This window comes from Stegostoma tigrinum, chromosome 15 (assembly GCF_030684315.1).
Source record: "Stegostoma tigrinum isolate sSteTig4 chromosome 15, sSteTig4.hap1, whole genome shotgun sequence".
NCBI classification, from domain to species: domain Eukaryota; kingdom Metazoa; phylum Chordata; class Chondrichthyes; order Orectolobiformes; family Stegostomatidae; genus Stegostoma; species Stegostoma tigrinum.
In genome coordinates, this window is record NC_081368.1 from 12,292,771 (window position 1) to 12,310,169 (window position 17,399).

At 39.7% G+C, this 17,399-nt stretch overlaps 1 protein-coding gene across 2 annotated transcripts in view; it reads left to right on the forward strand.

The window, feature by feature from the left end:
- il1rapl2 (interleukin 1 receptor accessory protein-like 2) overlaps window positions 1-17,399 on the forward strand; it is a 976,263-nt gene that overhangs the window by 529,717 nt on the left and 429,147 nt on the right. For both annotated transcript variants that reach the window (XM_048544046.2, XM_048544048.1), the window contains 2 exons: window positions 5,206-5,392; window positions 7,897-8,050. In XM_048544046.2, coding sequence (XP_048400003.1) covers window positions 5,206-5,392; window positions 7,897-8,050 — 341 coding nt within the window. The remainder of the gene's footprint in view (window positions 1-5,205; window positions 5,393-7,896; window positions 8,051-17,399) is intronic.

Consider the following 17,399-nt stretch of genomic DNA (forward strand, 5'->3'; position numbering starts at 1 on the left):
AGGGCCTGTTTCCACACTGTAGGAATTTAATTTTTTAAAAAAGAGGGCCCTGACAACTGAAGCCATTGCCAGTAATAGTGAAATTATTAAAATCCACGATGCTCAAAAGTCCAGATCTAAATGGGTGCAAATACAACAGATGGCTGACTATACAGAAGATGTTTTATTTTTGATATGCATTCATAGGATATGCCATTGCTGGCTAGACCAGCATTTACTACCCAGCCTTAATGTGTCACTTCTTCTTGATTAGTTCAAGTGCTTCTGAGGGTGTGGGATCACACAAAGTGCTCAGCAGTCTGATATAACGGAGGAGTATATTGGGCCATCTTCGAGGGCAGTTAAGGGTCAACCACATTGCTATAGGTCCAGAGTCAATTGCATAGAATCATGGAATCCCTACAGTGTGGAAACAGGCCATTTGGCCTATCGAGTCTACATTGTCCATCCAAAGAGCATCCCACCTAGAACCATGCCCCTACCCTATTCCTGTAACACTGTATTTCCCACTGCTAATCCACCAGCCTGCACATCCCTGAACACTATGGACAATTTACAATGGCCAATTCATCTAACCTGAACATCTTTGAACTGTGAGAGGAAACAGGAGCATGAGGAAAAACACACACGCAGACAAAGGGAGAATGTGCCAACTCCAAGCAGTCAGATGTTGCACAACAATAGGTTATAGTCCAAAGTGTTTGTTTGAAATCACAAGCTTTCAGAGTCCTGCTGCTTTATCAGTGAAGGAGTGAAAGTCCACACATACAGTTTCCCCAGGATGAGATTGAATCCAGGTATTTACTCTGAGGTTAGTTTTAATTTCTTGAGTGAATAGGTGGAGAAAACAAATGAATTTGTTGAAATCACTGGGAGTACGTATGTGAGCTTTTTCAAGTTCAATCTGAAGAAGAGGCAGCGGTGCTAATCACTGAGCTGCCATGCTGCCCCATACCAGTTGTAGACAATACTCAGTAAGGATAACAGACTTCCTTTCATAAAGGATATCAGCAAACTAAACCCAGAAAATATTGGAGAAACTCAGCTTCCCTGGCAACATCTGTGGTGCGAGAAACAGATTGAACACTTTGAGTCCAATATAACTTCTTCAGAAACAGCAGTTCTGGAGAAGAGCCATACTGGACCCAAAATATTAACTCTGCATCTCTCTCCACAGATGCTGCTGGACCTGCTGAGTTTCTCCACCATTCTCTGTTTCAGAATTCCAGCATCTGCAGTATTTTGCTTTTGTTTTAGCAAGCCAAATATTCGTTAAGGACAATGGTAACATTGTCACCATTAGGTTAGCTTTTAATTCCAGATTTATGCTGAGTTCTAATTTCACCATCTGCCATAGATGATTTGTACCCATTTCCGCAGAATGGTAGCCTGCAGTTCTGGACCGCTACTCCAGTCACATTGCCAACATTCACCACCTCCCCTTGCTCTACAGTGGTCACTAACTTTAGCAATTAAACAGTATAGATCATGAGGACTCTTGGCTACCCTGATGATATGACAAGCCTTCAGTTTACGTAATAAATGTTTCTCAAAATGACACAGCTCCCAGCTGACATATTTTGACAGGGGAGTTTAAAATTATTTCTTATGTAAAATATACTCTGAGGTTATATTTAATTTCTTGAGTGAATAGGTGGAGAAAACGAATGAATTTGTTGAAATCACTGGGAGTACGTATCTGAGCTTTTTCAAGCTCAGTCTGAAGAAGATAATATGATGAGTTGTGTAAATAAATCATTCCAATAGTTTAGGCTTCTATTCATGCAAAAAAAATGAAACTTATTTGTAAAATTTGGTTTCATTTTCTGAAATAAGAATCTGGAGCATTTTGAAATTTCATTTGTGGAAAGTGTCTTGAAAATTTCTTTGCCTTACATTAAGCCATTGTCAGAAAGTTATGTCTGGTTGGAATAACTGTGTAACCATTCACTGAAAAAAAACAAGAGAACTTTCCAAAGCTCATATTCCAAGACATAAATCATGTATGTGTCTCTGAAGGAGAAAGTGAGATGCTGCAAAACAGAGCTATTTGTCATTTTCAATCCCACTTCCTCTTTCTGCCAGTTGTCTCCTCTCCCCTTCCCTTGAATGCACTCATTCTTGTCAGTTGTACGGGTCCAATCACCTTCCAGCACCTTACACAAGTGAACCTTCTGGTTCGGTCACAAGCATTGTCAGAAGCCTGTGGAAACAGAGTTCACAGCTAACATTGATACATCCAAGAGGGCTTGCTGGATAGCAGGAGCTTTTTTTTTAACTGCCTTGCTTTAACTAGGATATCCTAAAAACCATGACTATAACTTCAATATTGACCTAGGTAATATGTGACAGAAAGTGATTTTTAAAAAAATTCATGGATTGCATACATCGCTCCCTATTATTGATTGCCGTTGAGAAGGTGTTGATGAGCCATCTTATTAAACTATTACAGTCCATATCATGGAGGTACACCCACCATGCTGACGGAAGTGTGGTCCTGGAAATTTTACTCAATGACAGTGAAGGAAGTTTTTTTATTAATTGGACTGTGAAGGCAAATTAGTTCCAGGTCAAGAAGATATGTGGCTTCAGGGAGAATTTGTAGGTGATTTTGCTCCCATGCATCTTCTGCTCTTGTCCTTTTAGGTGGTTGAGGTCACAGATTTGTAAGGTGCTGTTGAATGACTCTTGGTAATATACCACATTGCATCTTGTAGATGGCACACACTGCTATCATTGTATGTTACTAGTGAAAGGCATGAATGTTCAATGTAATGGATAGGGTGACAATCAAGTGGGCTGCTTTGTTCTGGATAGTATCTGGCTTCCCAAGTGTTGTTGGAGCTGCACCCATCTAGGCAAATGGGGTGTATTCTTTCACAATCCTGACTTGTGCCTTGTACATTGTAGACAGACTTTGAAGAGTCAGAAAGTGAGTCATTCACATCAAAATTTCAATCCTCTCACTTTGCTGTTGTAACCACTATAATTTTAACTGGGTCATCCAAAGATGGAATTTACCTGCTTCACATGAGCGGCATCTTACTATCTGCAGCTGGGGTTAGAGCCGTGCTGAGAGGATATTTGGGAAGTGGTACATGAGGTGTCATCTACGCACCATCTCAAAATCTGACACAGACTCCCTCAAAAATTTGTCAAACCCTCTCAAAAGAATGTACACAATTTTTACTCCCATTGCTCTGGGTTTGCTTTTGCCCAAGCTAGCAGGTGGTAGACAAAATGTAGATGTGATTTGTAACAGTTGAACAGGGTGCCATTGTCAATGAGCTCCCTGTAATATCAATCTCCTCAGAGACTGAAAGGAGGTAGGCTGCCATTGGATGTTGGAGGTTGGACCATCATTAATGTTGGGACCGTGGGGGAGCTTAGCAACAGCAAGTAGTAAGGTTGCTTACCAACCACTTACAGTCTCACTTCTGAGCTTTGAAATAGTGGAGACCGATATCTACACTGACTGCATTCATTCACATTTTCAGGTGCCTTGATTCCAATGACAGCTGCAGACCCTCCCTTTGGTCATTTGCCTGGCCTCCTCTGGTCTCATATTCGGATCTAATAGCCTCCATTTAAAATGGACTAAATGAATGTGGCCATGGGTTTGGAAGGTACTGTCTCAGGATCTTTGGTGAATTTCTGTGGTGTATCTTGTCGATAGTGAAGCGTCAGTGGTGGAGGGAGTGAATCTTTGTCGATATGGTCCCAATCAAGTAGGCTGCTTTGTCAAGCTCTTTGAGTGTTGTTGGAGCTGAAACCATCCACGCAAGTGGGAAGTATTCCATCGCTCTCCTGACTTGTACCCTGTGGAATGTGAACAGGCTTTGGGGAGCCAAGAAGTGAGTCACTTAGCACAGTCTTAGCCTGGGTCAAAATTATGGGATTCCCTCCCTAAGGGCATTGTGAGTCAACCTACACTGCATAGGCTGCAGTGGTTCAAGAAAGCAGCTCACCACCAGCTCCTTGAGAGCTGTTAAGTGCAGGCATTAAATGTTGACCAGCCAGTGATGCCTATGTCCTATGGGTGAAAAAAAACTGATCTGACAATAAGTGACATTGTGTTCAAATAGCCACTTGACAGTACAGAACTTGAGTATCTCTGCAAAACGGACATATTGGCAAAGCTCTCATTGTACACTCCACTGGACAGGTGCAAGATTACCACATTTCAAAGGCAACAACAATTTATACCGCACAAGAAATAAGCTGCTGATTTGGACTCTGATTGGTCGATACATTGCTATGAAGGAAACATTGGGAAATAGTTATCTCAAAGATTTTGTTTAAATTGAAAATAAATGATAACTCCGATAACTCCAGACATACCATAGGGAATGTGAGATAGGGTTAGGGTTAGGGTTAAGGTTAACCCTAACCCTAACCCTAACCCTAGCGCAAGTGTCTCCCAATCTTTTGTTTAATTGCATCAATGCAATACTCGGACAGTTACTTTCTAAAAGGTGCTGGGCCTTGTTTTGAAAGTATATCCATAGTAGCAGTTAGGAAATATGGCAATGCAGTGTGGAGCTGGAGGGACACAGCAGGTCGGGACGTTTCAGGTTTCGGTCCTGTTGAAGGGTGTAAACCAGAAACAAGAACTTTCCTGCTCCTCTGATGCTGCCTGACTTACTGTGTTCCTCCAGTTCCACACTATATTGACTCCATAGTAGCAATCATTGTTTTGACTGATTGCAACAGACAATATATTGATCATTCTCAAATAACAAAGACTGCAAACCTCAGAGCACCATGTCCAACATTAGGCGTGATTCTGCTATTATGTAGCATTTGTGGAATAACCCTGGCTGCTATGAATTACACCAGAAGACATTTTAAATTTATTTGACGACTTGCAATGGGATGCATTCACTCAGGCTCAAAGCAACATATATTAAGCACTTAGGGGTTTGTTGAAAACAAGCATTTGGCATACTAGAGAATACAGTTTGTTTATTAAGAGCCAGCAAAACAGAAGGATCATAGAAAGGTACTTCTGTTAAAGTTTTACTAATGCGGAAAGTTATCAATTTCAGCGCTTTGAATCTTATTTAAAATTTCATCCATGGCTGAGCACCACTGTTTAGTTCCAGATGGCGTCTTGCCAAGAATCAATACATTTTCTTGTTGTTTTTTTAATATTCTGAGATGCCTGAAATGAAATTAAGAATAGAAAATGTTTCTATGTTGCAGAAACTCAACGTATTGTATGAAGGTGACAATGTCCTTGACAGTGGCAGAAAATGACTCAGGACTTTGCTACAACAGTATGATTCGAAATTTGGAGAAAGCTGAAATTACTAAAAGCAAAGAAATCCACTGCCCAGATATTGAAGACTTCATCACAGAACACCAAGATCTTGATATTGTTTGGTACAAGGTAATAAAGGCAATTCTTTTATTTCATAAATCTGGTCATTTTGGCTATTTCTCTTGATAGTTTATTAATTTCATTAACATTTCATAATCTGTATGTTCTGGGAAGTCTGCCTCAGGGTGCACACTTGCTTTCCACAAATTTGATTTTCTTGCCATGATCTTGTGTGAGCTGTACCATCACAGATTTCCATTCGGCATTTCCATGTTGAAAGTATTGTGTTGAAGTTCTGCATTGCCATTCCATTTTCGTCCTTACGTGTTATTTTGACCCTGGTCAAAGGCAGTAAACTTTTAAGAATTCAAAAAACTCAGAGCAGGATGAAACAATTTATCCACTCAAGCCTGCTCCACCATTTAATATGATCCTGGCTGATCTCTAATTGGCCTCAACTGCACTTTCCTGCCCACTCTCCGTAACCCTTTAATCCATCACTAATTAAAAATCTATCTCCTCCTTAGTGTCCTCGCATCCACCACACTGTGGCGTAATGAATTCCACAGGCTCATGACGCTTTGAGAGAAGTAATTTCAGTTTTAAATCTGCCATCCCTTACCCCAAAACTATTACCTCCAATTCTAGATTGACGTTGTAGACTTGCTTGCTGAGCCAGTGGGTTCAGTTACAGGCATTTTGTCACCCTGCTGGGTAACATCATCAGTGCGCCTCCGGTGAAGCGTCGGTGTTCTGTCCTTCTTGTTATCTATATACCTCGGCTTGCTGGGATGGTTGGCAACCAAACCCACTTGCTCAGTGAGCAAGTCGACAACCTCATCCACAAACCGAGCTACAAATCTTCTCAAAAACTTTAATTTCTAGATTCCCCCACCAAGGGAAATATCCACTTTATGTCTGCTTTGTCAATCCGCATTAGCAACCTCAATTAAATCTTCTCCCATTCTTCTAAACTCTAATAGGTATAGGGCTAAACTGCTCAATCATTCCACATAAGTCAAGACTTTCACCTCTAGAATTAATTAAGCAAGTCTTCTCTGATCTGCCTCCAACACAGTTCATCCTTCATCAAGAAAGGGGACCAAAACCCTACTCAATACTCCAGATGTGGTTTGAAGTCTTGCTTCCAACTTTGTTACCATCTGCATTTTTAAAAAAATGAGAGTTAGAAACAGGAGTATATCTTTCAAACACCTTGAAGGGCCTCCACCATTTAATGAGGGACTAGTTTAAATTGATTTTAGGGGAAGCTTGATCAGTAAATAAGGCAGAAGTCTTTAAAGGAGATATTGATGATAAACGATGGGAGGAGGGTTGTATGAAATTAAATAAAGGCCTATTGTAATGAATGAGCTAATCCTATGCTGTATGGTGTGTAATTCCACCAGATAAATTGGGTCTATGCTTAATTTTTATCCTGAACAATCAGCTCAATGTAACATTGACAGTAATTTGTCAACACATCAATAATATGTCAGTAGTGAAATTTCACAAGGCTTTTCTTTCCATCTGCTTTTTTAACATCTGCAAATTTCTGATTGAGAATTGTTATTGTGAGAACTTGCTGATTGTGCTAATTTATGTGTTTAAATATAAAACAGAGAAGATATGGAAAATGCTCCAGCTGATTTGAAGAATTTATGTACATGGGCCAAGCATTTTAGTGTGGTTTCTGTATCTGCAATTGAAAGAAGTGGAAGGGAGGAAGGTTTGGGTGCAGTCCTCAATCAGTAACTCAAATACAAGGCTGTGAAGACAGCAAATCAATTCCTGATTACTTCCTTGACAATTTGAAATTGTAACTAGAGATTAAAAAGATTGAAAAAAGTGAACTGATTCTAGCAAAGGAAGTAAAAATCGAGGGAAAATTGACTGAACTCCTTCTGATGAAAAATAAATGGACATCACTGATGTCATTTGTAATTATTTGTATTTACAAGAATGAAGGGTGTTTACAGATAATCAAGGTCGGTGATCTGTCCAGATTTCCTTTGCTAACTGTGATTGATGGAAAGGTATTCAGAATCAACACATTAGTAAATTAGATACTTAACCAATCTCACCTTTTATCAGATGTCAGAATAACAGTAAGTCTGAGGTGATTAAATGGTTTTGGAGCATTTGCACTATGTTACTGACTGGAAAAGGATATGTTAGCAAAGTTCACTGCTTTGGTAAGTTAGCCTGGTATAAATCACGCTCCTTCAGTATTTTGAAGTGGGTCAGATAGACATTTGACCAAAATCTTTGTGCTGGAAGAAGTGCATGACTTGATTCGCAGTGAATGTAGCAACAGATATCAACTTGTGAGAAAATGTGTAACCCAAGGGGTTCCTAAATGTTTGAATTGGACAAAGGGAAATTAACAAATGTTGATATTGGCACATTTTGAACTACTATATATATAGAGATTCTTCTCAAATGAGTAAGCTGCAAGACAGGGCTGTCTGAATAAAAAGAAAACAATTTAAAAATGTTGAACTGCAATAGCTAATTGAAAATAAATGAGTTCACTTCTCATAAGGCTCTTTATTAATCCCATGTTATTCTAGGAATGTTTACCTAAATCATGGAGAAGTTCAATTTTGCAGAAGAGAAACACTCTTGTTATCCAAGAGGTTCAGGAGGACGATTTGGGGAATTACACCTGTGAATTGAAATACAAAAACAAGCTGGTGCGAAGAACAACTGAATTAATAATTACAGGTGAGGGATTTCACTCTATTTACAAAACAAAGTGATACGATACTCAATATGCAAAACATGAACTAGGAGGAAAAACAATGGGGTTGGATTTTTGCAGATTCAGCAAAACTCCAGATGCCTTTAAAATCAGCAGGCAGATCCAAAGTGTCGAGAGACTCTGCCCCCATTTTCAGGAAATCATAAGTTTGCTGACACAGGGAAGAGGAGAGGACACTGAATCAGAGAAGCATGAAGTATAAACTAAGCAGGGTCATTTGAAATTCATGACAAGTGCAATCAGACCCTATTTTATCTATTCCAATGATCCTAAACTACAGCCTAGGAGTTATGATTTGACAGATGAGATGGAATTGCTATTGAAAAGCAAAGAAAATCTATTTAAGTACCATGATCAAGAGTGATTGGAATCCCTGGCTGCTTTAAAAAAAAGATGAGGATGAAACTTTTAGTTCAAATACAAAAAAGTAGACATCCACGACTGGTATGAATTAATTGACGGGCCTCGTAGCATAACACACACAAACAATACATCTGTTTTTGCAGTTTCAATAGACTTCATTATTGATATTCCTCAAAAGTTGTTATTACAGCTAAACCTATTATGAATGCATGACCAAAGTTTCAAAATCTCCCAGCCATTTATCTTAGCAGGGGCTGAATTCACATTTGGATTACAGTTTTAAGAGGCAATTAAAGGATTAGTTGTTTTTCAACTTGCGTGTGACTGTGTGTATTTGATTTTACAAGAGATTGCCCACTTTTGGGGAGGATTTATATCTGTTAAGTGGGTTTCATAAATGACAGACCTGCTGAGTTTTTCTAATAATTTTTGGATTTCTGTTGGTTTCATAAATCAGAGTTTGCTTTCAGTGTCAACTGAGTATGAATTTTTCAGATTGTTCCATTTATTTTTCATGTCAGCATGCCTTCTGAGGTATTGCTGGTATGTATTTTCTTTGTCACACATGGGATATGGGTTACAGCCATGATTTATTATCCACCCTTAATTATACAAAATACAACTATTTCCAGTTATTTTGTGAGCAGAAATATGAGGAAGCTGAAGATAAAGGGTCAAACAGCCTTTTTTAAAAACTGGCACAAAGCCCTATTGAGTCATAGCTGAGCACAAGAGTTGGGACGTCATGTTAATTTTAGACAGGATGTTGGTGAGGTCTCTTCTAGAGCACTGTGTGTAGTTCTGGTCACTTGATTGTAGGAAGGATATTGTTAAACTGGAGTGAGTTCATAAAAGATTTAGCAGAATGTTACTGGGATTGGAGGGTTTGTTTTATCAGGAGTGCTGGAAAGACTGGGATTTTTTTCACTGGAGTGTAAAAGTTTGAAGGATGACTTTATTGAGGTTTATAACACCGTGAGGGTCATAGATCAGGTGAACAGCAAAGCTCTTTTCCCTGGTGGTGGGGAGAGTTCGAAACTAGCGGGCATATTTTTAAGGCGGGAGGAGAAAGATTTAAAAAGGATTTGAGAGGCAACTTTTTTACACAGCGAGTAGTTCAAGTGTGGAATGAACTGCCAGAGAAAGTGACGAATGCAGGTACAGTTACAAAGTTTAAATAGCATTTGGACAATTTCCTGAATAGGAAAGGTTTGGAAGGATATGGGCAAAGCTCAAGCCGGTGGGTCTGGTGTAGTTTGGGAATATGGTTGTCATGGACCTAGTTGGCCTGAAGAGTCTGTTTCCATGCTGTTTGACTCTATGGCTCTGAACCACCTCATTTCAGCAATCAGCCTCTCTGTGGCCAAATCTGAAATGCCTGCGGAAGTGGCCTGAATCCATCCTGCATTTAAATGTTGTGAGCCAGGACTATGTTAACGGAGAGCGGTCTGTTGAATTGTGAGATTTCCTGATTCTAGCTTCCTGCGTCAGTGGTGAAAATCATTATTCAGAACAAGAGTGGAACCAACTCTTTTCTTTATTTTCACTGAATATACGATGGGCACATTGGATAAAAGCTAATCAGAATGGGTTTTAATCCTGTAAAGTGGCCATTTCAATAATGATATTGGTAGCAATGATAGCTGGCCATTAGTATATCCAGAACGTAAATAATGAATACGGGAAGCAATAAGTAGGGTTAGTGCTTCAAGTGCTGATATTATTCATTGTACCACTTTGTTCTTTTGTTGACTTAATGAGGTAGAAAATGTGTTTTATGATATTTGTAGTTAAAATTACTCAGCTACGGAAACAACAGCTACAGATAGTTCCTTTTCATTAATAGATGGACATTGTTTTGTGATAGGACGTAAAGAAATTAAAGCATTGAAGGTAGAGTTTTGTCACAGTTCCTTCTCCTATCTCAACTGAGCCAATTTAATATCTATGCTCTTCAATTCTCCAATTTCTTCTTCTTCAATATCGGTTTGGTTTTCACAGATTTGTACAATTCAGTTTTAAAGGGTGTTCTTGTTTCTGCTGTGTTGTAACCTCAATCCACTTGTGGTAATATCTTCTATACTCTAACAAGACTGTGTGAAAATAATCCTCCTGGTTCCTGTTTCATCATTCTAATGGTAATCTGATTTATATCTCCTTATTAATGATTTTCAAACCAGGAGAAATAATGTTTGTCTTTTTTCCCACCGAAAGCACTTCATAATTTTCCAATCCTCTCCCTAGTATCATTTAATATGGTATTCACAAAGGTTTGTTAATGTTGTATCCTTGACTACTCTTACTGTGAAAATGATTTTTAAATACCTCATCCTACCAGCTATTTTCCATGTGTGAGTTTTGCTAGACTTTTGCTTCATATTTACAAACACAGCATTTGGAAGCCAACTAGATGAATCTTGAGAGAACATACCCTGTTTGGCTTCTCTCCACAATGCTTACACGGCAATCAATTTAGCACATACAGAGGTCTAGATTTAACACAGCACATCCTAATGGGTGAGAAGATGGCAGGGATGAGGGAACATTGAAACCCTGGATAGGCTCGCTGAGATGTAACTTCCTGATGATGAGTTGACTATTTCATGACTGGACTTTGGCTGGGTTGACTCGCCTTTGCATTTTATCCAAGAGGTTGGGCCAACAGGGAATTGGTCTTGTCAAATACAGTTCAGGTTTATTGATATAGAAGTCACTTGCAAGGCCAGCATTTGTTGTTTATCCCTAACTGCTCTTAAGAGTTTGTTAAGCCAGAGAGTCTTTTTTTCCCTGCATGGATCAATGCATTCCCCATTTGTTTTTTGTTAAATTTGTTTCATGGGAAGTGGGCTTTGCTGAGTGCGCCTGCATTTAATACCCAATTGACTAATTAGGAGCTTTCAATATAACGAAGTGTGAAGCTGGATGAACACAGCAGGCCAAGCAGCATCTCAGGAGCACAAAAGCTGATGTTTCAGGCCTCGACCCTTCAATGCTACTTTGCTTGTTAATTTTTCTGTTGGGTCAGGTCTGCATCTTGGATAAATGGCTGATCTGAATGGTTACAGTTCTGAAACATTCTCCCATAAAATGACAGCTTATAAACATACCTAAGAACAGAAGCAAGCACCAGCCTGCCTGTGGTGATATGTCTCTTTGAGGTGCATGCTCGTATTCACAAACCATCAGAACTTGGAAAGCAAAAAGTATCTACCTTTCTTTAATACTTTCTGAGCGCCAAGAGACAGGAGCCCAGTGTGTGACTTCACAAAGAAACATGCTAACAAGCTGCAAAGAGCTGACTGTACAGATTTTTGTAGAATAGCCGCGTGTTGATTGAAATATGATTTTAATATATGAAGAAGATTCCAGAAGGATTTTGTGCAGTCTTGGAACTGTCCTCAGTGCCGCTTCCAAATCACTATTGGCTTACTTCTTACAGTAGCTTCCATTGCAAGTGTATACTGAGTCAGGGATATTTTACATGTCCTTTTCTTCACCCAAAGTGCTCTTAAAGGTGCAATAGGGACAGTGATGGTCTAAAGCATGAACAGACCTGAAATAGCTCCAAGGCATATTTCTAATTTCACCACGGATGGGTACATGCAGCAATGCAACACTGTTATGAAATTTAAGATTTGGATATATTCACAGGGACAAAAACCACAGGTTTTTCAGCATCAGAGCAACCCTCCCTTCGATGGTGATTAGTAAATCTTGTAATACTTATGGAATTGCAACTCTCTGCTGAGCTCTGGAGAGTCAGCTTCCTGGAGTTATCTGGAGAAAGCTTTGAACAACTAGTTAGGTCAAGAAAACAGGCTCTCCAGAGCCTCACTGTAAGCCATTGTTGTGGATTTCTGTGACAGAAATCTAACAGAACTGGAAATTAATTCTATCTTCTCTACCTAGCTTATGCAGCTTTTAAAGATTCTCATTTATATATTTTTAGTACAAAGAAAGATTGAGATAGTTTACATTTGTGCCATAAATAGATACAGGTTATGTAGCAAATGTTGCATAACTCTGGTAAATTCATTTATTTTACATGTCCACGTTGCCTTGAGCTGGATGTGGTGAAACTGCCGATGCACCTGATTTGTTCTGAAGGGAAATACCTAAAAAACATTTCTTGGAGTAATTTCTGCTACTCTGAAACAGCATTGGCAGCAAGAAAAAAAAAACTCTTCATTTGACAATGAGAGTTAAGTTTCCTTCAGATCATTTCTTTGTTTTGATTACACGTTAAGCAGTGGAAGTAAACACACCTTCATTAGTTGGGCAGTTATGCTCCTGTATGACAGAAAGAAGGTGATATTGATAAAACATTAAGGGAAGCTCACTCAAATTGGACTCTAAGTACTATTCTGTTTGAAGGCAGTGGTGTATTGGCAATGTCACTGGGTTAGTAATCTAGGACTCTGGGCTGCAATTGCAGATATGGGTTTGAATTGTACTGCTGCACATGGTGAAATTTGATGTCTAGAATGGGGAGCTGGGCTCATGGTGACCATGTACCTACCATCAATTATCATATAAACTAATGTCCTTCTGGAAATCTGCCGCTTTTACTTGGTCTGGCCAATATGTGTCTCCAGACTCACAACAATGCAGGAGATGGAAGGGCATGAAAACCAAAAGAACTGTGGATGTTGTAAATCAGGAACAAAAGCGAAGTTGCTGGAAAAGCTCAGCAGGTCTGGCAGCATCTGTGAAAAAGAAAACAGAGTTAACGTTTTGGGTCCGGTGACCCTTCATCAGAAGTACTGAGTGTGCGCGTGTGGTACCACATGGCACTGAGTGTGGATCTCAGGATATGCTGAGAGCCGCTGTCCATGGAACGTTGAGCATCACAGAGATATCTGTGATCCTGGGAGGATTCAAAACATGAGGGATGACAATTCTGTTGGAATCCACGTGGGCTGAGTCTGAGTCGGAGGCAGTCATTGAGGAATGTTTTATGGCTGTGGAAATAAGTTTTAGCAAATATCTGGTCAAACACCAGGACAAACAAAGAAACAAAGAAACAAAGAAACCTACGGTGCAGGAACAGGCCCTTCGGCCCTCCAAGCCTGCGCTGATCAAGATCCTCTGTCTAACCTGTCATCTATTTTCTAACGGTCTGTGTCCATTTGCTCCCTGCCCATCCATGTACCTGTCTGAATATATCTTAAAAGAAGCGTGTCTGCGTCTACCATCTCTGCTGGCAACGCATTCCAGGCGCCCACCACCCTCTGTGTGAAGAACTTTCCACGCATACCTCCCATAAACTTTCCTCCTCTCACTTTGAACTCATGACCCCTAGTAATTGAGTCCCCCACTCTGGGAAAAAGCTTCTTGCTATCCACCCTCATGATTTTGTAGACCTCAATCAGGTTCCCCCTCAATCGCCGTCTTTCTAATGAAAATAATCCTAATCTATTCAACCTCTCTTCATAGCTAGCACCCTCCATACCAGGCAACACCCTGGTGAACCTCCTGTGCACCCTCTCCAAAGCACCCACATCCTTTTGGTAATGTGGCGACCAGAACTGTACACAGTACTCCAAATGTGGCTGAACCAAAGTCCGATACAACTGCAACATGGCCTGCCAACTCTTGTACTCAATACCCCGTCCAATGAAGGAAAGCATGCCATATGCCTTCTTGACCACGCTATTGACCTGCGTTGTCACCTTCAGGGAACAATGGACCTGAACACCCAGATCTCTCTGTTCATCAATTTTCCCCAGGACTTTTCCATTTACTGTATAGTTCGCCCTTGAATTTGATCTTCCAAAATGCATCACCTCGCATTTGCCCGGATTGAATTCCATCTGCCATTTATGTGCCCAACTCTCCAGTCTATCTATGGCAGTGAAATTACAGTCAACGGGCAAGAAGAGAGTTTGGAATGGAAATCCCATCAGCGAGAGGAGCAGAACTTCTTCAAGGTGGGCATGCCTGGAAGAGATGTGGCAGTGAGCGAAATACTAAATAAAAACTGAAAGAACTGCAGATGCTGTAAATCAGGAGCAAACACAAAGTTGCTGGATAAGCTCAGCAGGTCTGGCAGCATCTGTGAAGGAGAAACCAGAGTTAACATTTTGGGTCCGGTGATCCTTCCTCAGAATTCACGAGAAGGAAGGCATTTTGGAGGATCATCGGTGGAAGTTTGCATCATCAGAACGAATGTGACAGAGAAACTGAGGAAATAGAATGAAAAACTTTTTCAGGAAGCATTCTCTCTGACCTCACTTTGTTATTGAGCATGCACTGATGCTGTCATATCTGCTGAGTTTCTTCAGCACTCTTTCTTTTTATTTCAAATTTCCAGGATTCATAGTATTTTGCTTTTATTCTACAACTTCACAGACATTTGTTCTTCCTTTTTGGCCTCCTATGCATTCTTGAGTTTAATTGTTGCACCATTGGTAGCCTTGTCTTCCCTTGTGTTACCTACAGACTCTGAAACTTCCTCCTTAAGTAACTCTGTTTCTTTATCTCCTTCTCCTTTCTCAAGATGTCCTTTAAAACCTAACTCTTTGACCAAGTTTTGTGCCACTGACCTCATTAAACAAATCAGTGGTTTGGTATCAATATCTATAACAACAAGGTTTCTGTGGAGCATCTTGAGATGTTTTGCAACATTAATGACACGATATAGATCCAAAATGTTGCTATAGCGGTGAAATTCACCAAAGCCATTTCAACCCTGGCTGTGCAATTAATGACAATCTCCATCGATTATTTGGTCTGCAGGTTTTCCAAAGTGCCAGGGGAGCAAAATTATTAAGAACAACTCCAGATGGTACATGGAAAAATGATGAAACCATCAGACGGTTCTGAAATGTTTTACAGTGAACTGACGTTCATTTTAAAAGTATTTGTTGCAAGGCAGGAAACATGCAAGACAATTCACATAAAGTATGGACCTGTTCAATATATACAATGTAATGTAAATTGATGCCTGTGAAATTGCACAACAATATGTCATTTAAAGCTGAGTAGGTAACAGTGTATTATTGGCAGAACAGAAATGTTGAGCTGAAGGACTTCTTCTGTACTGTGTGATTCTGTGATTCTACCTGTTTCATTGTAGCACTCTATCTGAAGAGTGAACAGTAATTTAGAGCGATGTATGAAATGAATATGAGCCTTAACTGCTACACAATTTAATTCAATGTAAACAGATACAAGGTTTAGTGGAGCTTCCTATGTGATGTTGATGGAAGTTTCATTAGTTTAACAACAAAATTCATGGTGGAGATAGCTGCATCAGCATTCTTGAAAACGATTATTTGTTTATTTCCGTGGAAAATAATTTTCGAGTGTATTTTACATCCCTTTGTTTTAGGAACCACCAAATAGCATTGATAGATTTTCTATCCTAGAAGATGAGCTGAATATTTATGATATTAATATTCCTAGACTAAATCAATTTTTAATATCAACTGTGTAACACTGTTGATTGAAGCTCAATTAATTCTTGAAAACAAATCGAATAAATAAGGATTCAGGGTTTACCTCGTACTCCCTTCCCCTGAGTGAACTGCAAACAGCCACTTTCCATAAACAGACCCATATTCTCAGCCAAAGTTCACCAAGGCAGCTCATCACTATCTTTCCCAGGGCACTTAGGGATGGCCCAGCCAGAAACTCCCACATCCCACAAACAAAATTTTGACATGCTCCAACTGCTGCCCCCTTGAATATTGGCCCACATATTCTTGAGTTTAATTGCTGCACCATTAGCAGCATTGCCTGAGTTACTTTGACCAGAAGCTCTGAAATTTCTTCCTTCAATAAATCTGTTTCTTTACTTCCCTCTCCTTTCTCAAGATGTTTGAGTAATCTATCCCATTGTCCCTTCCTTTTTCCCCAAGAGGATGTGTCAACTTTCTGATCGACCCAGTAATGCATAGCTCGTTTACTTGCAAATTGTCAGAACATCTTCAACACTGAGTAGGTGCCCAAGAAGCAGCTACTGGAGGGGAGACACAGAGCACCTCAAAGCTCATAAAAAGATTTTCATGCGTGAGGCAAGAAGTACAATGTGAACGTTATGGGATTCACTTCAGTGTCAGGAGATGCCAGAACACTGCTTGTTCACAAGAAATTTATATTACTGAGCTCTTCAGAGACTACCAAGCACAGAAATCAGAAAAATCTAAGGGCTAATTTACATGTAGTTCTTTTCAGAAGCAAATTTAGAGAGAAGGTTTGGCGTCCATTAATCCTCTGCTTTAGCTGTAAGATTTCTGACTGAGCAAGATAAGCAAGTTCATTTTCCCATGTAATTATGCAATATCTACACTGTTTTCTGTATTGATTTTCTAATCCCACATTGGGGTTGATTTCAATTTGGGTGGAGGATCAATTAGGAACAGAACTGGTGCCTAATACTCATCCCCTTAACTGAATGTCATGAAGTAGGGTGTATAAGAGGCAAGAGATGCAAGACCAGTTGTACTTTGTCACCTCAAGATCAAATCTTATTTCACACCCTGAAGTCACATCTTAAAAATGACGCTATTTGCCTGATGTAAAGGTGACAAGAAACAAAATAGTGATACATTAAAAGTTCTGTTTCTTAAGGATTCTGCAATTCTAAGCAGTTTCTGATTTCACAATGGAATAAACCATTGTGACAACTGAGATGCACAATTTATATATGTGGCTTATTCAACCAAGAAGCGGGACTGAAATAGTTACATAAACATGTTGTACAAAACACTGCTTATGATTTGTAAAAAGGAATCCCATGTACTTCAACGGTTCTCCAACTGTGCTTCCAATTATAAGTCAATTCCATTGAACCTTACCTGTTGCATACATCTCTCTCTTCCTTTACTGAAACATTTTCACTTTCAGTTACTTCAGCCTGATGCCACCTGAATTTTTTCCACACTTCCACCTCCTCCACTCCTCTATTGCTTGCCTTAACACCCACTTCTTTGATCAAGCTTTCAG